Raw genomic sequence first — 27,040 nt, forward strand, 5'->3', positions numbered from 1 at the left:
TGTTTCCGAGGGTGGGGGCAGGGCTTTACTGCCCGCGGCTGCACTTTAACTACTGCAGGCTCACATTGCATTGCGGAACTACGGGTGTTACCAGCTGTACTGCACCCACAGTGCATGTGCGCTGTGTGCCAGGCACCGCTGGCACACACCTAGTTACAGCCCTGCTGAGGAGGAATTATGAGGAGGGTGCAGGCAGGGACACTAAGATGGAATTACGAGGAGGGTGCGGGCAGGGACACTGAGATGGAATTACGAGGAGGGTGCGGGCAGGGACACTGAGGGGGAATTACGAGGAGGGTGCGGGCAGGGACACTGAGATGGAATTATGGGGAGGGTGCAGGCAGGGACACTGAGATGGAATTACGGGGAGGGTGCAGGCAGGGACACTGAGATGGAATTACGGGGAGGGTGCAGGCAGGGACACTGAGATGGAATTACGGGGAGGGTGCAGGCAGGGACACTGAGATGGAATTACGGGGAGGGTGCAGGCAGGGACACTGAGATGGAATTACGGGGCGGGTCCAGGCAGGGACACTGAGATGGAATTACGGGGAGGGTGTGGGTAGGGACACTGAGGGAGAATTACGAGGAGGGTGCGGGTAGGGACACTGAGATGGAATTACGGGGAGGGTGCAGGCAGGGAGATTTAGGGGGAATTACGAGGAGTGTGCAGGCAGGGAGACTGGGGGAATTACGAGGAGTGTGCAGGCAGGGATACTGAGGGGGATTTACGGTTAGGATGCTGGTAGGGACACAGAGGGTATTACGGGGAGGGTGCGGGCACGAGTATTAAGGGGGAATAATGGGAAGGGTGCGGGCAGGGACACAGAGGGAATTACAAGAGTGTATGGGCAGGGTCACTGAGGGGGCAGTTACAGGGATGGTGCAGGCAGTGACACCAAGGGGGAATTACAAGGAGGGTGTGGACGGGGCACCGAGGGGATATATGCACACATACATACAGTTAAAAACCCCTCTCTAGGTGTGATTGCAGTACATGTCCCAGCAAATCCAATTGACAAGGTGTGCTGGGAGTTGTAGTCTCAACACAGCTGGACGGGCAGTCACTGGTCTAGATACCTCTCCATACAGAGCTCTTTGTAACTTTTGATCCAGACTGCCAGGATAGACCATGCAGTGCAGCTACGGTACAGCAGAAAATGTACAGGTCTGCTCATGCTGCACTGCTGACTGGTGCTGATTGTAGTGGCTGGTGTTTGGTGACAGACTGCGTGGGACCAATGAGAAGGGGAGCGGATGAGGAAGAGGCGGTGCCTCGCCCCTCCCCATACCTGGAAGTGCCCAGTTCCCCGGCTATATTCACCATCATTGTGACTGTAGTCACAGAGAGTGTCAGAGTGCAATAAGCTTCTGAGAGTCCGGCAGTGGTTGTGCACTGCTAAGGGATGTACTCAGTGAGAACTACTATGTCATTCTACCCCCTTGCGTGGGTGGCACTGCCGGGCGGCGCCCCCCTCTTGGCCGGCGCCCCTGGCAAATGCCATCCTGGCCAATAGGAAGATACACCCCTGGCACACAGTGTGACAGACACATAAGCAGAAAAAGAATGTTCTACCGAGTCAGATACAGGTATTGGCTGAGCATGTGACTTAGAATCAGGCCCTATGTGTTGTAGGGATCAGTATGATTTGCAGATGGACGGGATGGCTGTCAGTATACAGACAACGGCATCCCGTCCATCAGAATATCGTTAGCCCCCCAGTAAGCCCCCTTAACCTTCCCTTTCCCCTCCCTTGTGGGTGCCTAACCCTAACTCTCCCCGGTGGTGCCTAACCCTAACCCTCCCTTCCCCGCTGCCTAAACCTAACCCGCCCCTGCTAGATGCTTAACCCTAACCTCCCCTGTGAAGTGCCTAACCCTAACCCTCCCTGCCCGGGTACCTAACCCCCCCTTCGTGTTGATCGCGTCCGGCTGAGAGAAGGATCAGGATTTCATGCGTCTGTATTTAGACTATGGGATCCCGAATCCTGTCTGGATATCGGCATCTGTGTTCCAGGTGTGGACGAGATTCCGGCGTCGATATTTTGAGCGCCGGGTTACCGTCTGTTGGTATCCTCACTGCATCCCGTACTGTATGCTATTGTGTGTATCAAGGCGTTCCAATGTAAATGCTTGTGTTGTAGTAGGCCCACTACTGATATTCACACTGTTTCCATACTATACGATTTTGTTTTCTGTTTTCTATTTAAATACTGTAAATGCAGCCAAAATATTCCCCACATTTGGTCACAAATAGCCACACACGCATAAGAAATTATATATCTATCTACAGTATATTTACTGGATTTCTCAAAACCCTTTTATTTATTTTTATATACAGTTTACTTCATCTTAATAACAATGCCGCACTACCTGCTTTATAATAGGTCATGCGGTGCAGAATGCAGGCTCGTCCTATCTGTACATTCACAAATACAAAGAACAAAACAAAAACTGTTGCATTCACTTTATTTTATTAGTGATATTTTTTTTTTTTACAATATATTTTCTTAATTTGCACATACGGAGTTCATATGTATAACTTTTTTTACATGTGAAATTTATAATATACTATATTTTCTTCTTTACAACCAAATAGGAAAAGTTTTAACCCCATAACAAAAAACAACTTTTTTTCTTAAAACATGTAAAGCAAATATTAGAAATCAATGATAAGTACAGTGTGTGTGTGTGTGTTTACATATTACATTGTACATATTAGGCACATTTTGTTAGCATACCATTAAGCCAGCAGTATATTATTACATGGTTATATCCATATCGGAGCAACTGATGTTTCTTCCACATCATTGAACAGTCATCTCATCATGCATCATGTGCAGTGAGCCACAGTGTGAACGTCAGTCTAGGACAAAGCGTACATTACTACCTGTTCAGTGCAATGCAAGTGCACACTCTGCCTATCCTACTAGACACGCACTATCCTATGTAATGGCTACACCGCAGCAATAGCAATTGCAGAGCCGCCTTATTGTTCTCAATAAGCACAACTGCCTGTTAACGAATAACTAAAAATATATTATCTAAACAAGTACAAATGTGGGTGAAATCAAAGGAAACAGTTAAACTGTGTTGCAGGACAGGCACTGAAAAGACCTAGAATTACTACACATGGATGAAATGTACCTGTATTTAATACACAGCAGAGGCTATCTTGTGGGTCACACTAAAACCAAACCAAATGGCTTCCCCCAACTACGTAAAGGCAAGAGGTGCACAGTAGTATAGCAAAGGAAATTTCACATATGCTACAAAGGAAGACAAAAGAAAGAAGAACTTAAGTTGAATGTACAGACATCCAAAACATTCTATAGTAAATTAGTTAATTGATATTGGTGTTCATAAAATAAATCAAAAGCATTAGGAAAGGTAAAATAAATTACATATAGTATCAGACCTGAGTGTGACTTTTAGTGCCGTAAAAATTTTTTATATTTTCTCTGAACATTTTACTTATTACGCTTTATTAGCTTAAACTTATGGCAAAAAAACCCCACAACACTAAAACCAAATCCCAAACAACCGATTTTGTTTAAAATATGAAATGATTATCTACACTCCCAAGCATTAGACCATATGCATTAATCATGTCGCACAAAAAGCAACTTGAACTAGGAATTACTGAACTCTGTGACTGGATAATGATTGCATGAGGAGTAAGAACAAGGATGTGGGAAAAGTAGCCCATATGCCATAATGTGCATTAGTGAACTGAGAACGATCAATGATCTGGTGTAAGATCTGCTTTTTTTCCCTGTATAGTGAATTTAATGCAGCTTGCTCAGTAATGGCATGGTTCCGAAACTTTTATTGGAGAAGAATAAAAAGAAACACTTCCACATATGAATTTCTTATAGAAATGAAATTTCGGGGTGTTTCATTGGGCTTCTTGAAGCTATATGTTTACTGGAAATTGGTTATCCCATAACACTTCCCATGCAATAAGCAATTCAAGTATATATCTTAAAAGTGACACATATATACACAGTGTCACTAATCTATACAGAATAAAAAGAAAAGGACATGAGCATAAACTGTGTAATGTGTGTGAGAGACTAGCCTGTACCTTGCAGTGTTACATGCATAGTACTATAAAACAAGATTACCTCTACACAAACACCGGAGACCGATAAAACAAAAGTATTGTGTCCCCATTGCCATGATAGGAAGTTGTCTGCTACGTCTACAGTCATTGGATTTAGCGGTCAATCAATGCGATATGCTGTAGTCATTTTACAGCACATTATTTCAAAGTAGGAAAAAAAAAAGGACTTATGTTCCCTTTGTAACATTCAATGTAAAATCAACGTTTGGAAGTATTACTGGTGTTGGCATGGTGTTCCTACAAGTTAAATCTCTGTAGAAAATGCAGAAAAAACGTAGTGTCTCCTTTTGGCAGGAAAATATATTTTGTGTACTTACTATTAGGTTTAAATCTGTACACAGATTTACATACCTTGCATAACAAATCAAGTCGGGACATCTGATGGCTAAAATAGTAATAATGACTAGGTTGTGGTCAAATGCATGTTGAAAGACTACTAACATATACATAGACATCTGGGAACATCTAAAAAAGAAACTAGAACAAATTGTTGAGTTGCCCATAGCAACCAGATGTTTGTCTAATCCATGCTGGAAAAATGACAATCTCTGATTGGATGCTTGGGGTAATGTCACAATTTCCCTTTTGTATTTTCTTGAAATGCTCCAGTGTGTCTCTCCTTAATTTCTTTTCTGTATAGTATTCATGTCAAGTTTGGCTTACCAGCCTAATACAGACAGCTGGGAGAAAATACAATTCTTCAGCATTCAAAGCTTGGGATTAAGTAATTATAGTAAACAGGGTTCCAAAGGTTGAATAATTGTCACGTTCCTTACTGTAAATGATGGTTTAAATGCATGTGTGCTAAGAGGCAGGTGTATGGTCTCTAATCCATTATTCTTACGTGATCTGCTCCTGGAGGGCTCCATAAACATTGATGGAAAACCCACAGAGCATGCACTCTCAGCTGTAATTAGAATCCAGGATAAATGGCATTTATCCACCTTGTAATCAAGCATTCCACGCACTTGTCGATTTGTTTGGATAGTTGATTGCAAAACTTATAGCAGCAATGTTTCTAAGCGCCTGTAAAGTACAGAAAACAAAGTTAAAAAACATTAACAACTTTGGGGCTCAGAAAAAAAAGGGAAAAGAAACACAGAAAAATAAGATTTTAATTACCTATCGGTAAATCCTTTTCTCATAGTCCATAAGGGATACTGGGGAGACTTAGTATGATGGGTATAGACGAGGTCCAAAGGAGCCGGTGTACTTTAACTTTCTTCACTGGGTGTGCTGGCTCCTCCCCTCTATGCCCCCTCCCACAGGCAATTATAGGTAAAACAGTGCCCGAAGGAGAAAGGACATATATGAGAGAAGGAACAGGATAACAAAGAGTGGTGAGATTTAATACCAGCACACCACGAACATATAACAACCAGCAATGGCTGGTAACAACAACTGCAACAGCTGAACAGGTAACCACATAACAGAGAACCTGCAGAAAAGTCAACGCACTGAGGCGGGCGCCCAATATCCCTTATGGACTATGAGAAAAGGATTTACTGGTAGGTAATTAAAATCCTATTTTCTCTAGCATCCATAAGGGATATTGGGGAGACTTAGGGGGTAATTCCAAATTGATTGCAGGAGGAATTTTGTTAGCAGTTGGGCAAAACCATGTGCATGGCAGGGGTGGCAGATATAACATTTGCAGAGAGAGTTAGATTTGGGTGGGTTATTTTATTTCTGTGCAGGGTAAATACTGGCTGCTTTATTTTTACACTGCAAATTAGATTGCAGATTGAACACACCACACCCAAATCTAACTCTCTCTGCACATGTTATATCTGCCTCCCCTGCAGTGCACATGGTTTTGCCCAACTGCTAACAAAGTTCCTGCTGCGATCAACTTGGAATTACCCCCTTAGTACGATAGGGACGTCCCAAAGCATCCATAACGGGCGGGAATGTGCGGAGACTTCTGCAGCACCGCCTGCCCAAACTGGGTATCCTCTTTGGCCAGGGTATCAAACTTGTAGAACTTTACAAAAGTGTTCTTCCCCAACCAGGTAGCAGCTCGGCAGGGTTGCAAGGCCAAGACTCCATGGGCAGCCACCCAGGAAGAGCCCACAGATCTTGTAGAGTGGGCTTTCAGAAACTTAGGAACAGGTAAGGCGGTCGACACATAGGTCTGTTGGATAGTAAGCCGAAGCCAACGAGCAATGGACTGCTTCGAAACAGGACAAATCTTCTTCTGCGCATCATAGAGCACGAACAAGGAATCCGTCTTTCTGATCCGAGCCGTTCTCTTGACATAGATCTTCAAGGCTCGCACAGCATCCAATGCCTCCGGAGGAGCAGAAGTGTCATAACTGGACGGAACTACAATAGGTTGATTCAAGGGAAACACTGAGACAACCTTCGGCAGGAACTGCTGCCTAGTCGTGAGCACTACTCTGTCCTCGTAAAAGATCAAGTATGGACTCTTACACACTAAGGCCCCCAATTCTGAGACACGTCTAGCAGAAGCCAAGGCCAGTAACATCACTGTTTTCTATGTGAGGTACTTGTCTTCTACCATCATCAAAGGCTCAAACCAGGAGGACTGTAGAAATTCCAACACCACATTCAAATCCCAGGGTGCCATAGGCTGTACAAAAGGAGGTCTGAACTTCTGGCAACAGTGCAAATTTCCTCTGGAAGAAAATGGAGAAAGCTGAAATCTGGACCTTAATGGAACCCAGACACAAGGCCTTATCCACACCAGCCTGCAGGAAATGTAAGAAACGTCCCAAGTGGAACTCTGTAGGTGGATACGTGCGTTCCTCTAACCAAGAGACATATCTTCTCCAGATGTGATGATAGTGTTTTGACGTCACAGGTTTCCTGGCCTGAACCATGGTAGCAATAACCTTCTTGGAAAGGCCCTTGTGAGCTAGGAAGTTCCGCTCAACTTCCATGCCGGCAAACGAAGTCGCCGTAAGTCCGGGTAGACGAACAGTCCTTGTTGAAGAAGATCGTTTCCTAGTGGTAGAGGCCAAGGATCTTCGACGGACATGTCCAGAAGATCCGCGTACCACGCCCTCTGAGGCCAATCCAGGGCAATCAGAATTGCCTGGACTCCTTGATTTCTGATTCGCTTGAGCACCCTTGGGAGCAACAGAATCGGAGGAAACGGGTAGACCAGATGGTAAGGCCAAGGCGACGTCAGCGCATCCACTGCCCTCGCCTGAGGTTCCCTAGTTCGTGAACAATACCAGCAAAGCTTCTTGCTGAGATGAGAAGCCATCATGTCTATCAGCGAGCAGCCCCACCAGTGGACGATCTGTTGGAACACCTGATGGTGGAGACCTCCCCCCCCTCCCCCCCGGGTGGAGATCGTGACGACTCAGGAAGTCTGCTTCCCAGTTGTCCACACCCGGAATGAAGATTGCAGACATTGCTCTTGCATTTCTTTCTGCTCAGGAGTATTTTTGACACGTCTCGCATGCAGGAACTGCTTTTAGTTCATCCTTGTCGATTGATGTACGCCACTGCTGTGGCGTTGACCGACTGAACTTGAATCGCGTGATCCGTGAGCAGAGGAGAGGCCTGAAACAGGAATTGTAGATCGCCCAAAGTTCCAGAATGTTGATAGGAAGGAGGGCTTCGTGGGCTAATCCCCTGCCCTGGAACTGTGCACTTTGGGTGACAGCACCCCATCCTCGCATCCATCGTGAGGAGGGTCCAATCCTGCATCCCGAAACGCCGGCCTTCCAGTAGGTTGGAGGACTGCAGCCACCACAGGAGGGAAATCCTGGCCCGAGGAGACAGTTGAATCATCCGGTGCATCTGTAGATGTGAACCGGACCACTTGCTCAGGAAATCCAATTGAAATCTTCTGGCATGGAACCGCTTATATTGGATCGCCTTGTAAGAGGCTACCATCTTCCCCAACAATCTGATGCAAAGATGTATGGATACTCAAGTAGGTCGGAGCACCTTGAGGACCATCTCCTGAAGTATTCCCATCTTGTCCTCTGGGAGGAACACCTTTTGAGCCACAGTATCCAGTAACATCCCCAGGAACAGGAGCCGCTGAGTTGGCTCCAGGTGGGACTTCTGTAGATTGAAAATCCACCCATGGCTTGACAGAAGTTGGATAGTGTGGTCGATATGGAGCAATAAAAGCTCCCTGGATCATGCTTTTATCAGAAGATCATCCAAGTAAAGGACAACATTGACCCCCTGGACCCAGAGTAGGAGCATCATCTCTTGTGCATTTTTGTGTGGATTTTTCCAGGCTAGTTTGAATAAGTCATCTAACTCTGCAGAATCAGGGAAAGTGACAAAAGGCTTGTTTTGTGTAAAGAAAAACGACTGCTGTGACACAGCGTCCTCTAGGGGGAGCTTTAACACGTCCCGTATAGCCAGAATGAGGGGTTCAATACCCTGAGCAGAATCGGATTCCCCACTAACGGGATCCAAGTCCTCCTCATCCTGTATTTCCTCATCTGAATCAGAGAGTAGAGCAGGCAAACCACGCTTCTGTGGTGCTGCATGAGGGGGGGGGGGGCTGTGTAACATGTCGAAGTCCCACATCCAACCAGTGGCCCCTAGAGCGCCGAGCGCATATAGAGGATGTCCCGTCATCCTCTCTGTCTTCCCCAACTATAGTCAATGTCTGATTTGCAAAAAGAATACATACGTGTGTCTAGGTCACCGGTTATTGTTTGAATTTTTTTTTTGTAATTATGTTTAGTGTGACAGTTATGACAGTTATTGTCTACTGTCAAAGGGTGGACTGTCGAAGTCAAAAATATTACATACAGACATTATACAAATGCCAAACAGAGAGGTCTCTGTTCATGTGCATACACGCAGCGTGCACAGGATATACGGTAGCATATGCATCCACACAGACAAGCCACAAAGATATATTCAACACATATTTCATACAACACATAAAATTACACATAGACAAAACATGACAAGCACCAGACATTATAATGTATTTATATAATAGAGTGGAACATAAGATATATATGCATTATTGGAACGGAACTAGTTAAATATATCTTGCTTAGTGTCAAAATGATCAGGAGAATGTGTATATTAATTTGATAGCTATGGGTAAATTGTAGCACATTGCAACGATTAGTTATGAACAAATGTATGAATACAAAGGACTTCCTGAAGACTTGAAACTGGATTCACAGTCATGGCCCTGGGGGCAGACACATGTGTTTGCAATATAGGACAAAAGCCCCATACCCTCCAACATGACCCGCCCCACAAGGTACAGAATGCTCTGCTCCTGGACTTCCCTCTTAATTTAGGATTGCCATCACCTGTGAAGAAACAGCACTCTCATCAAATAACTAGTTCAACACAGGTGATGGAAATCATAAATTATGAGGGAAGTCCAGAAACAGAGCATTTTGTACCTAGTGGGGCGGGTCATGTTGGAGGGTCTGAAGCCCTCGCACTGACCTATGAGCCGTCGAGTTCTTGAGAGGTCTAGCCTCTGGACCAATGGAAGAAGATGAAACTCACTGTTGTATACACCCATTATTTTACTGTATGAAAATAGGGACCCAGAAGCAGGAAGTCTCTGATACATTTTCATACCCTCTCTCACACACACACCCCCTTATCAGAAGTCTCCTACCTGATGACTGGCTGCCTGGGACCAGTGAAACTAAGCTTATGTATATTGACTGTAACTGATTCTTATGTAACTGCAATTGCTTCTTGTGTAATTTTAACTCTGTAACCATATATATACACGTTATACTTAATGATATACTGTACATATGTTATTTTGTATGCATCCCCCTTTTAATATCAAATATATATACCTCTGAGCGTTGGACCTCAGTATACAAATGTGTGCGACTGCTTGCTTTCTCTTAATGGACATAGTGTTGCAAAGTTCAGTGCACTTTTATCGTATATGGTAACAAGATGCAGCTTGCGTCCGCAGTGTATATTAACGCTGGAATTTGAAATATTTATTTAAAATAATCGAAAATTCACAAACATCTGCCCTAGCAGCTAAGTCTGCAACCGCCTGTTGTATAGGGAAGTTTTTTGTACATTAGCAGTGAGCTGGGATGACATATAAGACATCATAGTTTTAAGAGATCCCAGCCAGGAGGGCTCTGGACCCTCTCCCCCAGCCACTTCACTGATTTGTGAAGACTGGCTGCATTGTTCACAAGAAACAGAATCAGATGATACTGGATAGAATCTAGTGTGACATACATTGCACAGCTTGTGTTTACCCATGTTTCACAGTAAGCACAATAACACACACACACACACACACACACACACACACACACACACACACACACACAGTAATACTGCCCTTATTGTATGCGAGAGGAGACAGAGAGAGAAAGATACCAGCACACCCCTAGCTGCACAGCCCCAGTGAGGCTGACAGCTAATTATATCACAGTAACACTAATAATTTCTGTCCTGTAGAGGATCCAGATAGTGAATAGCGGCTCTCCCCCTTTACTACACCCTGTACCAGTTTTCCAGCGTCTTGTGAGGCAGGAAGCGCTGTGTGCGCGGTCTGTGGCTGCATTAAGCAGAAGAAGTTGTCAAAAACACGCTGGTCCCACTCTGAAGTAGCTCCGCCCCCCCCCAATGGCGCCAGAGCTACAGTGATTTTTTATACTGGCAATGTCTCCTGTTAGCTTAAAAACATCACACAAGTGCTAGTTCAAGCTATATGAAGCCAATCTACACGGGGTGCTCTAGCGGGTCCCCCCAGAAGGGTCCCAAATGCCGCGCCCTCGTTCAGCCACACTTTGAACCGGGGGACCCCCGTTTTTACTCACCACAGTCGTCACCTTCAGGCTAGCGTTAGGGGTGTGCAGCGTGCTGCGATTGTGACAGCCAAGGCGCAGTGCCCCGCTGAACAAACAACCTCTCAGGACGGTGGTCCTCCAGTGGGGAAGTGGCTCTGCACCTCGCAAGGCCGGTGACGGTCCCCGACCCCTAACTCCCACGGTGCAGGTATGCTGTTGCCCAAAACAGCACACCGTAAATAACAAACGTTTAAAAGAAATTGAAGAAAACTCTCTGGAGCTGCAGAGATGTGCATCCTCTCCTAAGGGCACTTTTTTTCTAATCTGCCAGTGGGAGGGGCCATAGATGGGAGGAGCCAGCACACCCAATGAAGAAATTTAAAGTGCACCGGCTCCTTTGGACCACGTCTATACCCATTGTACTAAGTCTCCCCAATATCCCTTATGGATGCTAGAGAAATAAATGTACATTAATACACACTGGCTTTCTTTAAAACTGGAGTGGGATCCTCCGGCCTACGGGCTGTATAAGGCCCACAAAGTTATTTTGTCTTGCCCAGCCAGGGTACCGCAGGAGGGACTAGGAGGACGAAGAATGGAGGAGGACGTGAGTAAGTGGGACAGCAGCAGGCGGCACTAGGAGGGTGACAGCATCCCACAGAGGAGGTTGTGGGTTACCTATGTTACCCAGCCAAGGCAACCATGGGCGGGACGAGGAGGGGGCTTGGCCTGGCAGCCGAGGATGTAATGCAGACGGGACTCGTGGAGAGAGGACAGCGGGGAGACTGCAGGGAAACAGTATGCTTTTACCCACTGCTCAGGTCTTGAAATTCCCACTGTTGCATGTAATGACATGTCCTTCATTACTATAGTGCCCAGAGCACATACCAGGTTACAAATTGCCAGGGAGGGGGTTTGGCAAGAAGGTGTAACCCTGGGGGGGGGGGGTGCGGGGGGGGTTAACCTGGCCTGCTTAATTGTTTTGTTGGGGCGCCGGACATCCGTTATGTAGATCAAATTTAGGAGCCATTGTCTTTTGTTCCACAATAATTCACTCTAATCCTCGGGGCCCGGGATGGTTGTGCCCTTTGTCCCCACTGTTGCTGGGCCTGAATATGAGCAATGTGTAAGGCCACACCCACTTTCCCAGGAGCGCCGTGCGCGCTTTGGGAGGTGGTAGGGGTGGAGGGGTGTTCTCTTCAAAAACGGCCCCCGAATGATTTAAAAAAAATAAATAAATCCAAATGGCCCTTGGCTGAAAAGGTTCCCCATCGCTGCTTTAAAACCAAGAAGCCTTTTTTTTTACTTTTTAAACTGTAAATCAATTTGTAAACTCATTACAGACTCCTTGATTACTTACAAAGCAGACAGGAAGGTCAATGGCACTTAGTATTAAAAACAATATAAACTATTATACAAAAACATGTGCACATGATTTGCACAGGACATGGTGCAGGCTTAAGTAGGGAGCCTAAGCCATAAATGCACTGTCACATCTACAGACATCTGGCAATCAGATGATTATTGCATTTACAGGAGAAAAGAGCAATCGTTTGTATACGGCAGAACATTACAAGGCATTATTGCAGTGATGGTTGTTTGGTGCTGGCTTTGCAACTGTTTTTCCTGCATGAGCAGTTTTCACTCACAAAAAAAGCTGCCAGAGAAAAAAGCAATATTTAAAAGTGCATGTCATGATAGTGTTTTGAGCGATCAGGGATCTTTTAGGCGGTTAAAGGACCACACCACAGCTCAACTTCTTTTTCTGTTTAGGATAGGGAATGTTGACAACAATTAACGAAGAAGAAAACCTTGCGCTTGTCTCTTCATTTCTGCTGAGTTTCAGTCATTTTACTCCCACGCATACAAATTATCTGTTTGTGAAGACCTATAAAAAAAAGTTAACGGCTTGTCGAATCCAGCCCCTTTTTGTGTGGTATCTAAATTGTGTGCCGATCACTTATTCCTCTCCTCACACTTCTTTATTACTTCAGATCTGTTAAACATTTCCCAGTTGCTCCATTGTGCATGTCCTTTTAGTTTTGAACCACAATGGGGTATATTTATTATACAGCAACTTTTTAAAGATGTAGGAGTTGGACCATGATGACACAAACACTAGAGAAGCGGTCAGGGCCAGGGAACATTGCCCAGTCTAAAATGCATGAGTGTCCCGGCAAATTCAGGAAGAATAGGCAATTACAGTATGCTCTTATGCAGTGATGGTAACAAAGTAGTATACATTACCAAACACTCTGCAGGGCTTACCTGTTCTGTGTAATGATTGATCTGATCATCCATGGTTAAACTAATCAAATAGTCTTGTAAGCACCCTAGATCCTGCAGTGACAAAAAGAGGAGACTTGAAAAACAATATCAAACCAATTCAGGATTGTTTTTGCACTGAACAGAGTACATGTAATATTTAAAGACTACAAAGACAGATTATATTTCTGTAAAACCACTAAAAATATTACATTCAGATTCAGTCTCATTTTATAGCATGCACATCACCAAAACATAGAAATTATGGGGAATATTTAGTAAAGTGCGGGGGTTTACAGAACTGGAGGTGTTGCCGACAGCAACCAGATTCTACTTATTTATCTAACACCTTCTAGAAGATAATAGCTAGAATCTGATTCGTTGCCATGGGAAACATCTCCACTCCTAGAAACCCTGAAAGGTGTTCTCACCTAAGGGCTCTCAGTCCTTTTCCTATAAACTATAATGTGGCATGCTACACTTGTACATAAGTTACCAGTGACTGTTGCTTGCTTACATCTAATCTCATGTCTCTTCTCCTCCTTCACTCACACATCTTTTATCACAGATGTCCTTCTCTACTGTGGACCATTATGTATAGCAGTTTACATTTGTTCTCTGAACCTATACAGGGGGTTCTAATAGACAAATGCAATTGTCTTTCTTGACAAGTATATAGGTTAACCTTTTAAACTGCTAAGTTCTACAGTATGTTGACAAAGGGGTCACTTGATTTTATGCACGGTGGGATCCTTATATTGAATATCTCCCATCTCCAGATAGAATCCAAATATTACAAAAATTTGAGTATACTTACTGGTTTTTACAGCGTTAAATTACTTAATCCTCATATTGTTATATACGTCTTCAGAAATGTCTAAGCATTGCTTATGACTCTTGTTATGCACTGTGTGTGTCCTGGTGACTCTTCTTGTGTTCACCAATGTGAACTGCTCTACCTGGTAGAGATACTCACATTTTCATACTTACTGTTATTTTCTAAGCCTCTCCCTTCCTTTTTCTTGTGTCTGCACCTCCCCCCCCCCCACCTCCTTCCCCTTTCTTGTTGTTATACGTCTAGTCTCCCCCATATAAAATGTTATTCTATTTGTTACATTTATGTTTTGATGCATTCGGATCTTTACAAGGACTCCATTGAGACATATATAGAGCAGGCCTCCGGTTCAGAAGTTTATCCCATTCGACTGGATGGTTTTTCATTCCCTTTAGAGTGATCCTGATCGCGGAAATTGGGCGTTACTGGGATTTCTTTTTTTACTATATTTGTTTCTTGTATATTGAGGTTCATATGTATCTTGGCTAAAAGGAAATCTCCATTATGGTTGGAATGCCTTCCCTGTTCTTTCTATCCTGTGCCGATGTCATGTTTTTGTTTACCTAACCGCATCTTTTCGTACATATGTTTTTGTTGCTCTCTCTTAATGAAAATCAATAGAGATTTAAAAAAAAAGAAGAAGCTCAGTTCCATGTATTTATTTTTGAAACTAGATTACTTCCAAGGAGGACTGTACATTACAAAGAGGAACACAGTAACCCCCACCCCATACACACACCTGCTACCTCATGACTAACTTTAACTGTTTCTATTGTAATAATTCACCTAAAGCGCAGGCAGAATTATGAAAATCACTTAAATATGGTTAAAAAAAAAAAAAAAAAAAAGAACGTTCTTGACACATTTATGTGAGGTGATCGATTCAGAAGGAAGTGCAGGGAAAATACATTCTACTGGCAACTTGTACGATTTTTTTTTAATGTCAACAACAACTTACATATTTCAAAAATATCAAGTCATAGATGCATTTATTGCACTGTGAATTTTTATATTTTACAATATTGTCAAGGTTAGTTTTTGCCAACATTATTTCCATCTTTGAAATATGGCTCATGGCTCACTGATCATGCACACGCCTCCAGTGCTTAATTTTTACGGGTTTCCCAGTGTTGGTGAAAAATTCACTATACCTACTGTAAATGCAGCTTTATGTGAAGATAATAGCATCACTTTAAAATAATATTCTGGGAATACTTACATTTGCACGGTTCTCTGCGATGAAAAACAGTTCGGTGAGTGCTCTGTGCAAAGGGAGAAGAACGCCAGAGGTAGTGGCTTCTTGGCAAGCAGTGTTTTCCATACAAACGAACACTGGCCATAACGGCTTCAACAGCTTCAGGTCACAATCTCTATGCAGAGACAAAATAAAAAGAGCTTCATTCAAACAAGCTATTGTACAATTATTATTACTAATAATTACATTTATTGTATACAGCACAAATATATTTTGGAGATTTTTACAGTTGGTTCTGATTTAACCTTATAACCTGCAATACTTAAAGAAGAGGTCCAGTATCCTTTATGATTGACTCGGCACCTAGGAAATGATAATACCTAGTTCATGCAGGCGGTTAGGTTAGAAAGGAGTGGACAAAACAAGAAACGTACAGTATAGGAAAGTATATAAAAATAACAAGAGTTCTTATTTTTTGACTTACGATATTTCCTATATAGAAAAACTGTCAACTTTTCAGACTAAACATAACATGAATTATATTCTCATCGATGGTAAAGAAGTGATGTTTCATTTACAGTTCTGGAATCACAAAACAGACCTTTAAAGAATATATAGACCAGTGCAAACTACTTGTGTGCTAGTAAGATGGTTTCAACGTGTCTTCTGTGCATTAAGTTACAGGACCAGTGAATATGGTATAGTTCTAAAAAATGTGAGATACTTGATAAATCCCTTTCAATGCATTCCATAATGGGAGGGGAATGTCAAAGAATAAACAGCTGCTGGGAGGGCATTTCAAAAGTGTCCTGTTAGAAGGAGGAAATATGTCTTTTGGGAAATGTATGCAGAAAACTTCTCACCAAACCCCATGACATATCACACAAAGAACCAGCCACTCTGGTGGGTTTCGGTATGATTTACCAGCGTCCGGGATGCCGGCCGTCAATATACAGACAACGCCAGCTCGACCGTCAATATGCCGGCAGCGGGGCGAACACAAAGAGTCCCCTTGCGTGCTCGGTGGCTCGCCACTTGTTCTATTCCCACTCTATGGGTGTCGTTGCCAGCTGTCAGGATTCCGGCGTCCGTATCCCGAATGCCGGGATCCTGACAGCTGGCAATTTAAACGTCACTCCAGAAAGGAACAGGTATCTGTCACAGATTAAGACGTCCAGATTGCAGTCCTAATCCACTAGACCTATTGAGAGGCGGCATGGCATACTGTACAATAAAAAAAAGAAAGAAAAAAAAAGAAGCAGTTTGCAGAGAATTAAAAAAAAAAGTTTCTTGGATTAATAGGATTAATAGCACAGAGAGGACGGGAGTCACTGAAGCAAAAACAAGTTCCTGCTTTTTCTGCTGCTCTTAGGTACTAACTTGTAGTCAGATAGATTTATCCCCATCTTAAATTGTTCTGTCTGGAAGGCCAGAAAGTCATTTCTTTTGTTTGCTTTGCCCCGTAGTTATAATCTAGTCCTTCACAGATTTGTCCAGTAGCACTGATGTCAGAGGAGTAATAGGAGTGCCAGTAGCAGAAATTAACTATTTTCTGAGAAAGGAACTATATTGATGCCAAGCATTCTCATAATTTTGTCAGCTCTAGACTGACTAGGGCATTCCCTAAATAAGGCAACGTAAAAAAGTGAACATGTGGAAATATTTTCCTGTAAGATTTCAGATGTATATACCATCAAAACTTCCTTAGTATCTAACCTCCAACCTGATGGAATCGAAGGCTGTGTCCAACATATTTCTGGCTGACTGCACTTTTTTTTTATTTTAAAGCTGAGCAAAAGGGTTGTTCCCCATGTCCAGGGCCAAAGGTACAGCTCTAATGAGACAACTGACAAAATTAGTTGCAGGAAGGGAGGGGCTGCCAGGTTGACTCGGGTCCTACGTTTTCATCTTCCATATTTTGTTTATTTTTAAATGTCATGGAAAAAATAATTAGGCACTTAGCCTGAATAATCCTAAATACCTGGCCAATCCCATGCCAGGGTTGATAGTTGCAAAATAGTGCTGGAGTATGGGAAATGTGCTCCACAGAATAAAGGACGGTGTTCACGCTTGCTCAGGAACTGCCCCTGGCGATGAAGCAGAGAAAGGTGGAACAGTGCAGGTACAGATGTGTCCTCATACAGCGTTGCTGCAATGCGTACAGTATGTACGTGCATCATGGCAGAACTATGATCCACTAGGCTGCGAATAGTCGCAGCCGCGTGTCTTCAATGAAGAGTGAATGGGAAGCGTGAGTGTGCGTACGCGCAGCTCCTGCAGTACTGCAAGCCGTGTGCTGTGATGCAAAACACTATAAAAGCACAATCTGTAGTACAAAGAGAACCTGAATATCCTACAGGAAATTTGATCTGGTACTTGGCACATACATACCACTGCCCTACTGAGGCTAGTCTTGGATATGATTGTCTAAGATATTTCTACAGACACTTTATGAAGGGAAACACATGGATTTATGCCACCCTCTAAATGGATAGAAACCATACTTGCTAACCACTAGGCCAGCAGAAGATCTACAGTAAACAGACTGATCACTTTTCTAGAAACAGTGCATTCCAGTGCAGGGAGGCGTTACTCTTTGTTGAAATTACAATGGTGTCCCCTAATAAGGTTGGAGTGAATAATGGCTACTGTGGCAGGTTGAAGGAAGTCTGAATACTGTAAAATAAAAATAAAAAAGAACAGCTATGGTGAGAAGGGTAGCACAGTACCCTGAAGGAAACACAGACTCTACAGGAGATTGCGGAATGATCCTTTTAGCTACAAATAACATGTTCAGAAATATGATTGGTCTAAGTTAGGGGCACAAGTCACAGTGGGTCTAATTCAGATCGCAGCAGCAAATGTGTTTGCTAATGGGCAAAACCATGTGCCCTGCAGAGGGGGTGGAAGATGTAACATGTGGAGAGAGTTAGATTTGGGTGGGGTGTGTTCAAACTGAAATCTAAATTGTACCCCAAATGTCTGAAAACTCTTGAACAGCAGCTGAAGCCACAGACAGACATGGTGGTGAGGGACTCTAAAGATGGGCGTAATAGACAAACACAATAAACCCACAGTGATGGTTCCATGAGTTCTATTATATCCTGGAGTCTACCTCTACAGAATTTGTATGTATTCCTGTGTGTGCGTAGGTTGAATAATTTCTGACAAACTGAACCCGTGTGTGTGATTTTGTAGTAGAGAATTTAGATTAAGCGCCAAAGGATAAGTAGCTGATAATTCTCTGCAAAGTGCTACATAATGGGGTAAATGTATGAAGCAGTGATAAGAATGGAGAAGTGAGCCAGCATTCAGCTGCTCTGTATAATTTTATAGTATGCAAATTATAAATGTTACTTCAATGCTGATTGGTTGCCATGTGCAACTTCTCCACTCTTATCACTGCTTACCTCAATATATGGTACATTATAAATGGATGGCAACAATTAAGGTCAAAAAGCCCTTTGCTAGTCTCTTACGCATGGCTCTGAAAGAAGAAATATGGAATAGTGGGTACGTTACATGGAGGATTTCATTCTTTAGTGACCTGCCTCAAAGAACGTAATCAACCACCTGTGTCCTCCTACAGTTAAAGGGGAAAAAGTCCTACTATCCAAGGCAAACAACCGAATTCTCTCTATCATTTTTCTCGCAGAGTATCAAAATGTCTGAATAATTGCAGTAGCTCACATTTTTTTTTGAAAGAAAAAAAAAAAAATGTAAACAAGTTTCCATAAATGCCGTCTTCTATTAACTTTCAAAAATAATCTTGGGAACACCCATGTCAAGGATCCAGTCTGAAGGTAACCAATTAGTGTATATAAATGTCTGAATACTTAATGTATTTCATACATCTGACTAAAAGCCAACATGCCAGGGGGCACAGCTGAAGAACACTCACTATTTAGATGCAGTCAGATAGAAATCCATTTATGGATACACACTTACCAATCTCTGCTTATAGAGGGACACAAGATTGAAGGCAAACCTATAACCACCAAGCCAACAGTCAACATGTCAGAAGCATGTAAATGGAGGACAAGGAAACTGTACTAAAAAGGAAGTAGTCACGTAGCTGGCGTTATATAGCAGAGGCAATGGAGGAATGATACCAAGCATAGTTTGGAAAGTATTCCTAGTTATGAATTGCAGCAAATTACATTTTCTTACCTCACAGTACTAAGGTGTAAAATCTTCAATAATAAGTGGATTGCCTTTAATCGCTGATGTCCAGTCTGCCGACACGCCACATCAACCTGCCAAGCCCATATGTTGGACAGAGGAAGATGATGCACAACTCTTTGGTCAGAAAGCATCTGCTTTAGAATTTCAAACCCTAGGAGACACAATTATTATTTTTCATTGATATTATGTTCAAAATTTTTTGCTAAAGGAGACATGTCTAACTACACAGTCAAACAAGACAATTGGTTTCAATATCAACAAACGCTGTACCCAAAGCAGCACAATCATATATGGATGTGGTGATCTCTATAAAAATCACTGCATCTTTTTTCTGGCACGTCCAGAGCAAGTCTAATTTTCCCTAAAATCTGTATTTTCATGGAAAATCACCAGGACTTGCTCTTGGACCACGGTGTCCCCCCCCCCCCCCCCCAAACGGCGAACTAAGTAAGCAAATGGAAGCTTCCAATTAGCTTAATTGGTCAGCAACTGCTCACCTTCCAAAGCAGTGTCTTCTGTATCCAGCGTCTGAAATCTTAAGCAGCGGTAACTAGTGTGTGGGCGGAGTGCGAGTGTTTGCAAGTGTGTGTGTTATGTATGAGATTGTCCCCTGACGTGTGTATATCTTCCCGCCAAAGCCGAGAGAACTACATCTCCCAGCAGGCCTTGAGCCTACCAGCAGCCCCCTACCCAGTGGAAAGATGGAGGGGAAACCACCTTAGAACACCCGACAGAGGAGTATGTTTTTTTTTTTTTTTTCATGCGCCACAGGGTTTTGGGAGCTGCAAACCCTGTAAACACTTTAAAAAAAATTGGATACAGCGGGTGTCCGTGCATACCCGTGGTAATCCAAAATTGGGTGCGAGGTACGTGAGGATTTTTTTTTACCTCACTAAACCTTGCTCCCAATTGGATTCCTCCCATAGAGTAGCCGAAGTCACCATTAAAAGCAAGCAGCATATAGTACATAAAAGTGAATAGTGCTAACCTGTTTGAAACCGGCCTCGATGTCCAGCAGCCACAGTTAACTTGTATCCCCATTCAGTACAGCTCATGTCAGATGTAAAACGATAGTACAAGGTATCTCCTATATTTAAAAAGAAAAAAATAGTAAAAAAAAAATTATATATATATATATATATATATATATATCTATATATATATCTATATCTATATCTATATCTATATCTATATATATATATATAAATACATATATATATACATACATATATATATATACATACATACATATACACACACACTGGTGCCGGCACCAATTTGCTGAATAAGTCTTACTTGCCCTGGTGCCCTCCCTGGTCTGTAGATCCCTAATATAACCAGTGTTTGAAGGGCGGCACTCACAGGACATCATACAGATGAACAAAAGACTGACCGAGTCTGTTCAATTTCGTTCAACTTTTCGGTGTCCACCACCTTTATCAAGAACTCCATGGAGTCCTTGATAAAGGTGGTGAACACTGAAACGCTGAACGAAATTGAACAGACTTGGTCAGTCTTTTATTCATCTGTATGAAGGCCTGTGAGTGAAGCCCTTCAAACACTGGTGTTATATATATATATATATACACATACATACATACACACACACACACACACACACACACACACACACACTGAACTTCTAAAAATCAAACAAACATGACTTGATAATTTGTAATTAAATACTTAATAATATTATATATCTATATATGTATACAGTTACTGTATATCTACATATAGCTATTTCTCTATTTCTTTGTAGTACAACTCCATTATATTAGAGAATAATAGACCTGGCCCCAATGGAAAGTGGCAAGAGAGGCAAGAAGTGAGTTTGCAGTGGGCAGTTATGCCACCCCTTACTTTCGATAAGCAGTCACTCTCCAGGCATAACTGGACCTCTCCCTAGCTGCTCTCAAAGATCTTAAAGCTACCCAGTCACCTCCCATGCCCAAACAGTTGGCCTACTGTGTGTAACCTGGCATGGTCAAATGCAGAATAAAAAAAAGGTACAACACCACGCATCTGTATTGTTTAAACCAAATTCTACTCACCTGGGAGTTCAAAGTCTGTCCACTTTTTAGGTGGCCCACTAAACCTGTGCAGATCTTGTTTAAAGTCAGCAGAACTTGAGATGACCAGCTCATCACAACCCTCTTCAGTGTTACACAATGGGTCAAACTTGATTGATAGATAAATTGCACCAGGAATGTGAACCTTGTCCTAAAGAAAAATAATGGAAGCTTTTTTTTTTTTTTTACAGCATACAGTGAATTAAATAAAATGTGTAGCAAAATAACAATGTGAGGCACTTAGTTAAAATGGGGGATACCAGATATAGAGACTTTTAGATTTTTAAATACATTACATTCATGTCTATCCAAAAATGTCTATAGATTTGTCACTAAAGTGATATTAGGTATTGTGCAGACACCTTATTATCAATAGGATCTGCTAACAGTTGCACAGACCACAAAGGAGGGAAAAAATAATAAGATTTGTTCCCTTTTAACCTCCACTGGACCTCACTTTTTGTTTAACCAGGAAGCCATCACATCTAGTCAACCCCCACCGATCCTTAACCATGGGATGGACAGTGTGATGACTGAGGAAGTCCTACTCACAGTTGTTTACCCCAGGAATGTTGATGGCTGAAATGGCAGGAACCAAATGTACTGCCCAAAAAGAGATGCACGATACCTCACTCAGTGCCTGATGACACCTTTTCCTGCCGTTTGATGAGATAAGCAGAGCAGTGGCACTGTCCGACTGCCTTTCCTTAAGACCTGTTGAGCTTGGACCAGGGCGTTCCTGACTGCCTTCAACTCCAAGATGTTGATGGAGTGGGTCAATTCTGTGTCAGACCCTAAATATGTATGCCCAGAGTTACAGATCCCCAACCCATCAGGCTGGCATTTTAAAGTGAAAATGGAGACTCCTTGGACAGATTTGGGGCATGGAGCCACCTTAGCAGTGACTAGCTTGTCTGATTGGACAGTCTGAAACAATGTGTATGAATACGGGATCCTGTCCTGGAACACAAGTGTAAGATCTGTCCAGTCATGAAACCTGGAAAATGTAAATGCTTCGAAGGAAGCCACCATTTTCTCCAAGAATTGCATATACCGGAGAACAGTCACATGAGACAGCTGAAGTAGTGACCTCACTAATGAATAGAAGTCCTGAATCTTCAGGATCCAACCGTGAACCACCACCTGCAGATGACGTAGCAGCAAGATTTATGAAGGGGCCTTCATCAGCAGTTCTTCCAAATAAGGGATGATGGTGATCCCTCTGCGCCTCAGCAAGGAAACCACATGGGAACTGGAAATTCAAGTCTGCTACTGCAAAGTGGAGATGACAATGACCCTTCCAGATGGGAATATGAAGATACGTGTCCTTTATACAGTGCATCCGGAAAGTATTCACAGCGCTTCACTCTTTCCACATTTTGTTATGTTACAGCCTTAATCCAAAATTGAATAAATTCTAATTTTTCACTAAAAATTCTACACAAAATACCCCATAATGACAATGTGAATTGTTTTTTTTAGATTTCTGCAAATTTATTAAAAATAAAAACTAAGAAATCACATGTACATAAGTATTCACAGCCTTTGCACAATACTTTGGCAGCAATTACTGCCTCAAGGACTTTTGAATATGAAGCCACTAGCTTGGCACAACTATCTTTGGACCATTCCTCTTTGCAGCACCTCTCAAGCTCCATCAGGTTGGATGGGAAGCATCAGTGCAGTGTCACTTTCAGATCTCTCCAGAGATATTCAATCGGATTCAAGTCTGGGCTCTGGCTGGGCCACTCAAGGATATTCACAGAGTTGTCCTGAAGCCACTCCTTTGATATCTTAGTTGTGTGCTTACGGTCGCTGTCCTGCTGAAAGATGAACCATCGCCCCAGTCTGAGGTCAAGAGCGCTCTGGAGCAGGTTTTCATCCAGGATGTTTCTGTACATTGCTGCATTCATCTTTCCTTCTATCCTGACTAGTATCCCAGTTCCTGCCGCTGAAAAACATCCCCACAGTATGATGCTGCCACCACCATGCTTCACTGTAGGGATGGTATTGGCTTGGGGATGAGCGGTGCCTGGTTTCCTCCAAACATGATGCCTGGCATTCACACCAAAGAGTTCAATCTTTGTCTCATCAGACCAGAGAATTTTGTTTCTCATGGTCGGAGAGTCCATCAGGTGCATTTTGGCAAACTCCAAGCTGGCTGCCATGTGCTTTTTATGAAGGAGTGGCTTCCATAAGGTTTGTGCTCAGACATGCACTGTCAAGTGTGGAAACTTATATCGACAGGTGTATGTCTTTCCAAATCATGTCCAATCAACTGAATTTAGTGAATTTACCACAGGTGAATACTTACATACATATGATTTCTTAGTTTTTTTATTTTTAAGAAATTTGCAAAAATCTCAAAAAACAAAAACAAACGTTTTTCAAGTTGTCATTATGGGGTATTGTGTGTAGAATTTTAAGGGAAAAATGAATTTATACAATTGTGGAATAAGGCTGTAACATAACAAAATGCGGAAAAAGTGAAGCACTGTGAATACTTTTCGTATGCACTGTATTTATTGATGCTAAACATTCAACACCATCCATTGCATTGATGACTGGAGTGAAGACTCCATCTTAAATTTTGCAAGCAATACATTGAAATATAGCTGCTTCAAATTACAAATTGGACAGAAAGAACCATATGGTTTGCTTACAAGGAATAGGTTGAATATTAACCCAGCCCTTCTTGGCCTAAAGGAACTGGAACAATAACTCCAGAATCTAAGAGAATACACCGCAGACAAAAGAGCAACCCATCTGTATTGATCGTGAAGAGGACAAGTGGCTAATAAATCTCCTGGGCATAGGACTCTGTGTGACCCTTAAAAAATTAATTTTACATTTAGTACATGCATAATATAATGCAGCAACAGAGCCAAGCTTTGCTTTGGAAGCACTTTCTGCTTTCTTTGTCATATTTCTACACAATTAAGACACAGAAAATCTGTGAACAAAAGGCACAATCGCCTGCCTAAATACCCTTTAACTACATGACTTGCTTAGTTGGAAAGGATGAAACTAACCAAGCCACTGAATCTTTCCTAAATTCTTACAGAAAACTGTTCACTAGAATTATGCAATCCTAATGCAAAACAAATGGGGTAGCCTCCGTTGTCCGGACCGCGCCCGCCCCATTGATGACCAGAAAAACGCTGCCGTCACCCCCCCCCCCCCCCACCAGTGTGGAAATTGACAAATAGTGATTTTCGCACTTCAGCGATCGTTGCTGAATCAGGCCCCATGTCAACACCACTGTCATAATGTAAACCTTTTTGAGGAGCCAAAAAAAACCAAACCATAACAGGTTCCCCAGCCCTAGCCAATATTTGCAGCCTCCTGCATACCCTCAGATGGAGTCCAAGGTGCTCATTTAGCTAAAATCCGCCAAGGAAGGATGGGGAAAAGCCAACCGCAATGCCTGGCTGGGAGAAGGATCAGGATGGTGCCAAATGCTGAAAACACTCACCAGCGGTGGCTGTTAAACAAACTTACAGAGCAGTAGTGTAATCATCTTCCTGTAGTGCCGTGTACTAGAGAGAGTGTGCATGAGAAACATCCCAGAGCTACCTCAGTGGTAGGCTATGACTGCCTTCCTGACTCTGTAGCTCCTTTAGATCAGGTATGTGATCCCTCTTAGGCAGAGACCCAGACACAACTGTAGTTAATTGGTGAACCCTACTTTAGGAGCTGAGTGGATGAAGAGATCCCTCTGACTATCTAAGTCCCACTCTGCTGGTGCATTGAGCCCTGTAAACATTGCTGAGGCGCCGGGAAAACGAAGTTAAATCGAAATAAAGCTAGCTAACTGAACATCCCTTTAATTTTCTCAGGATCACTAGAATAATGGGCTGTATAGACCTCAGGCACACGAGGAGTATAATGGCAATGAAAGGGTAGAGGCAATAACAAACCTATAAGATTCCTGAACTAGAAACATGTCAACAAAACATCACCACCAGTAAGTACAAAAATCCAATTTTCTTTAACATCCACTGGAGGACACTGGAATAATGGGGGGATAGTAAAGATTTCTATAAACAGAAATGGCAAACTACAAAACCTTTTTCCCCAAAAACAGGGAATCTTTGAATGAAAAATCACTAAACCTATAAAATCTTAAAGTATGACATGTGACCAGGTAACAGCCGAGCACTTCTGCTCCACCAGGCCCCTATGCCAGGACACACTTATAGAGGTGGTATAATGTGCAGCACTTTATTTGGGACAAGTAGTTCCTGTATAAAACTGGCATGCAATAAGGGTGATCCAGCTGACAGTTGTTTGCCTGACAAAAAGATTGTATGTAGTATCAAATGGATCTTCAGGAATCTGACCACATCATGAGAAAAGACTCCTACATACCGTAATTGGATGCATTTTTGGAGAAGAATTATATCACCTGGGTTAAATGAAAGTTAGAAACAACCTTTGACTGAAAAAAAGGCTTTGTACAAAGGACTTCCCTGTCTTCATGAAAAAGCAGTAAGCTGTAAGCAAGAGCTCCTCTCTTACAGTGGAAATATCTAAAATATACATTTGTTAGCTGGAAAATAGATTAAGTATCACAGACTTAAAGGGATCAACTGGGGAATGTTGTAATGCAGTCAAGACTACATTTAGAACCCAATGAGGAATATAAGGAGGTTGGGATGCAGTACTTCCTGCAAGAAAGTCTGTATACAGGTAAGACTCAGAAAATTAGAATATCGTGCAAAAGTTAACTTATTTCAGTAATTCAGCGTGAAACTAATATATTATATAGACTCATTACATGCAAAGTGAGATATTTCAAGCCTTTATTTGTTATAATATTGATGATTGTGGCGTACAGCATAAGAAAACCCCAAATCTGAAATCTCAGAAAATTAGAATATTACATAAAATCAATAAAAAAAAAGGATTTAAAATACAGAAATGTCGGCCCTCTGAAAAGTTTAAGCATGCATATGTACTCAGTACTTGGTTTGGGCCCCTTTTGCATGAATTACTGCCTCAATGCGGTGTGCCATGGATTCTATCAGCCTGTGGCACTGCTGAGGTGTTATGGAAGACCAGGATGCTTCAATAGCGGCCTTCAGCTCTTCTGCATTGTTCGGTCTCATGCCTCTCATCCTTCTCTTGGTAATGCCCCATAGATTCTCTATGGCACAGGTTCTCAAACTCGGTCCTCAGGACCCCACACAGTGCATGTTTTGCAGGTCTCCTCACAAAATCACAAGTGAAATAATTAGCTCCACCTGTAGACCTTTTAAAATGTGTCAGTGAGTAATTAATACACCTGTGCACCTGCTGGGTTACCTGCAAAACATGCACTGTGTGGGGTCCTGAGGACCGAGTTTGAGAACCTATGCTCTATGGGGATCAGGTCAGGAGAGTGTGGAGGAGCTTCAAAAGGAGTGGACTGAGGCTGGAGTTAGTGCATCAAGAGCCACCATACACAGATACTGGACATGAGCTTCAAATGTCGTATTCCTCTTTTCAAGACGCTCCTGAACTACAAACGTCAGAAGTGTCTTACCTGGGCTAAACTAAAAAGTAACTGGTCTGTTGCCCGGTGGTCCAAAGTCCTCTTTTCTGATGAGAGCAAATTTTGCATCTCATTTGGAA

The 27,040-nt window shown here is 42.6% G+C and overlaps 1 protein-coding gene across 3 annotated transcripts in view; it reads right to left on the reverse strand.

Moving 5' to 3' along the window:
* Positions 1 to 2,457: 2,457 nt before the first annotated feature.
* Positions 2,458 to 27,040, reverse strand: part of ZZEF1 (zinc finger ZZ-type and EF-hand domain containing 1) — a 404,243-nt gene continuing 379,660 nt past the window's right edge. For all 3 annotated transcript variants that reach the window (XM_063953702.1, XM_063953701.1, XM_063953700.1), the window contains exons 50-55: positions 21,407 to 21,575; positions 20,341 to 20,439; positions 19,338 to 19,503; positions 15,192 to 15,342; positions 13,141 to 13,212; positions 2,458 to 5,152 (exon numbers count right to left, since the gene is read on the reverse strand). In XM_063953702.1, coding sequence (XP_063809772.1) covers positions 5,078 to 5,152; positions 13,141 to 13,212; positions 15,192 to 15,342; positions 19,338 to 19,503; positions 20,341 to 20,439; positions 21,407 to 21,575 — 732 coding nt within the window. In that variant the 3' untranslated portion in view covers positions 2,458 to 5,077. The remainder of the gene's footprint in view (positions 5,153 to 13,140; positions 13,213 to 15,191; positions 15,343 to 19,337; positions 19,504 to 20,340; positions 20,440 to 21,406; positions 21,576 to 27,040) is intronic.

Source organism: Pseudophryne corroboree, chromosome 2 (genome assembly GCF_028390025.1).
Source record: "Pseudophryne corroboree isolate aPseCor3 chromosome 2, aPseCor3.hap2, whole genome shotgun sequence".
NCBI classification, from domain to species: domain Eukaryota; kingdom Metazoa; phylum Chordata; class Amphibia; order Anura; family Myobatrachidae; genus Pseudophryne; species Pseudophryne corroboree.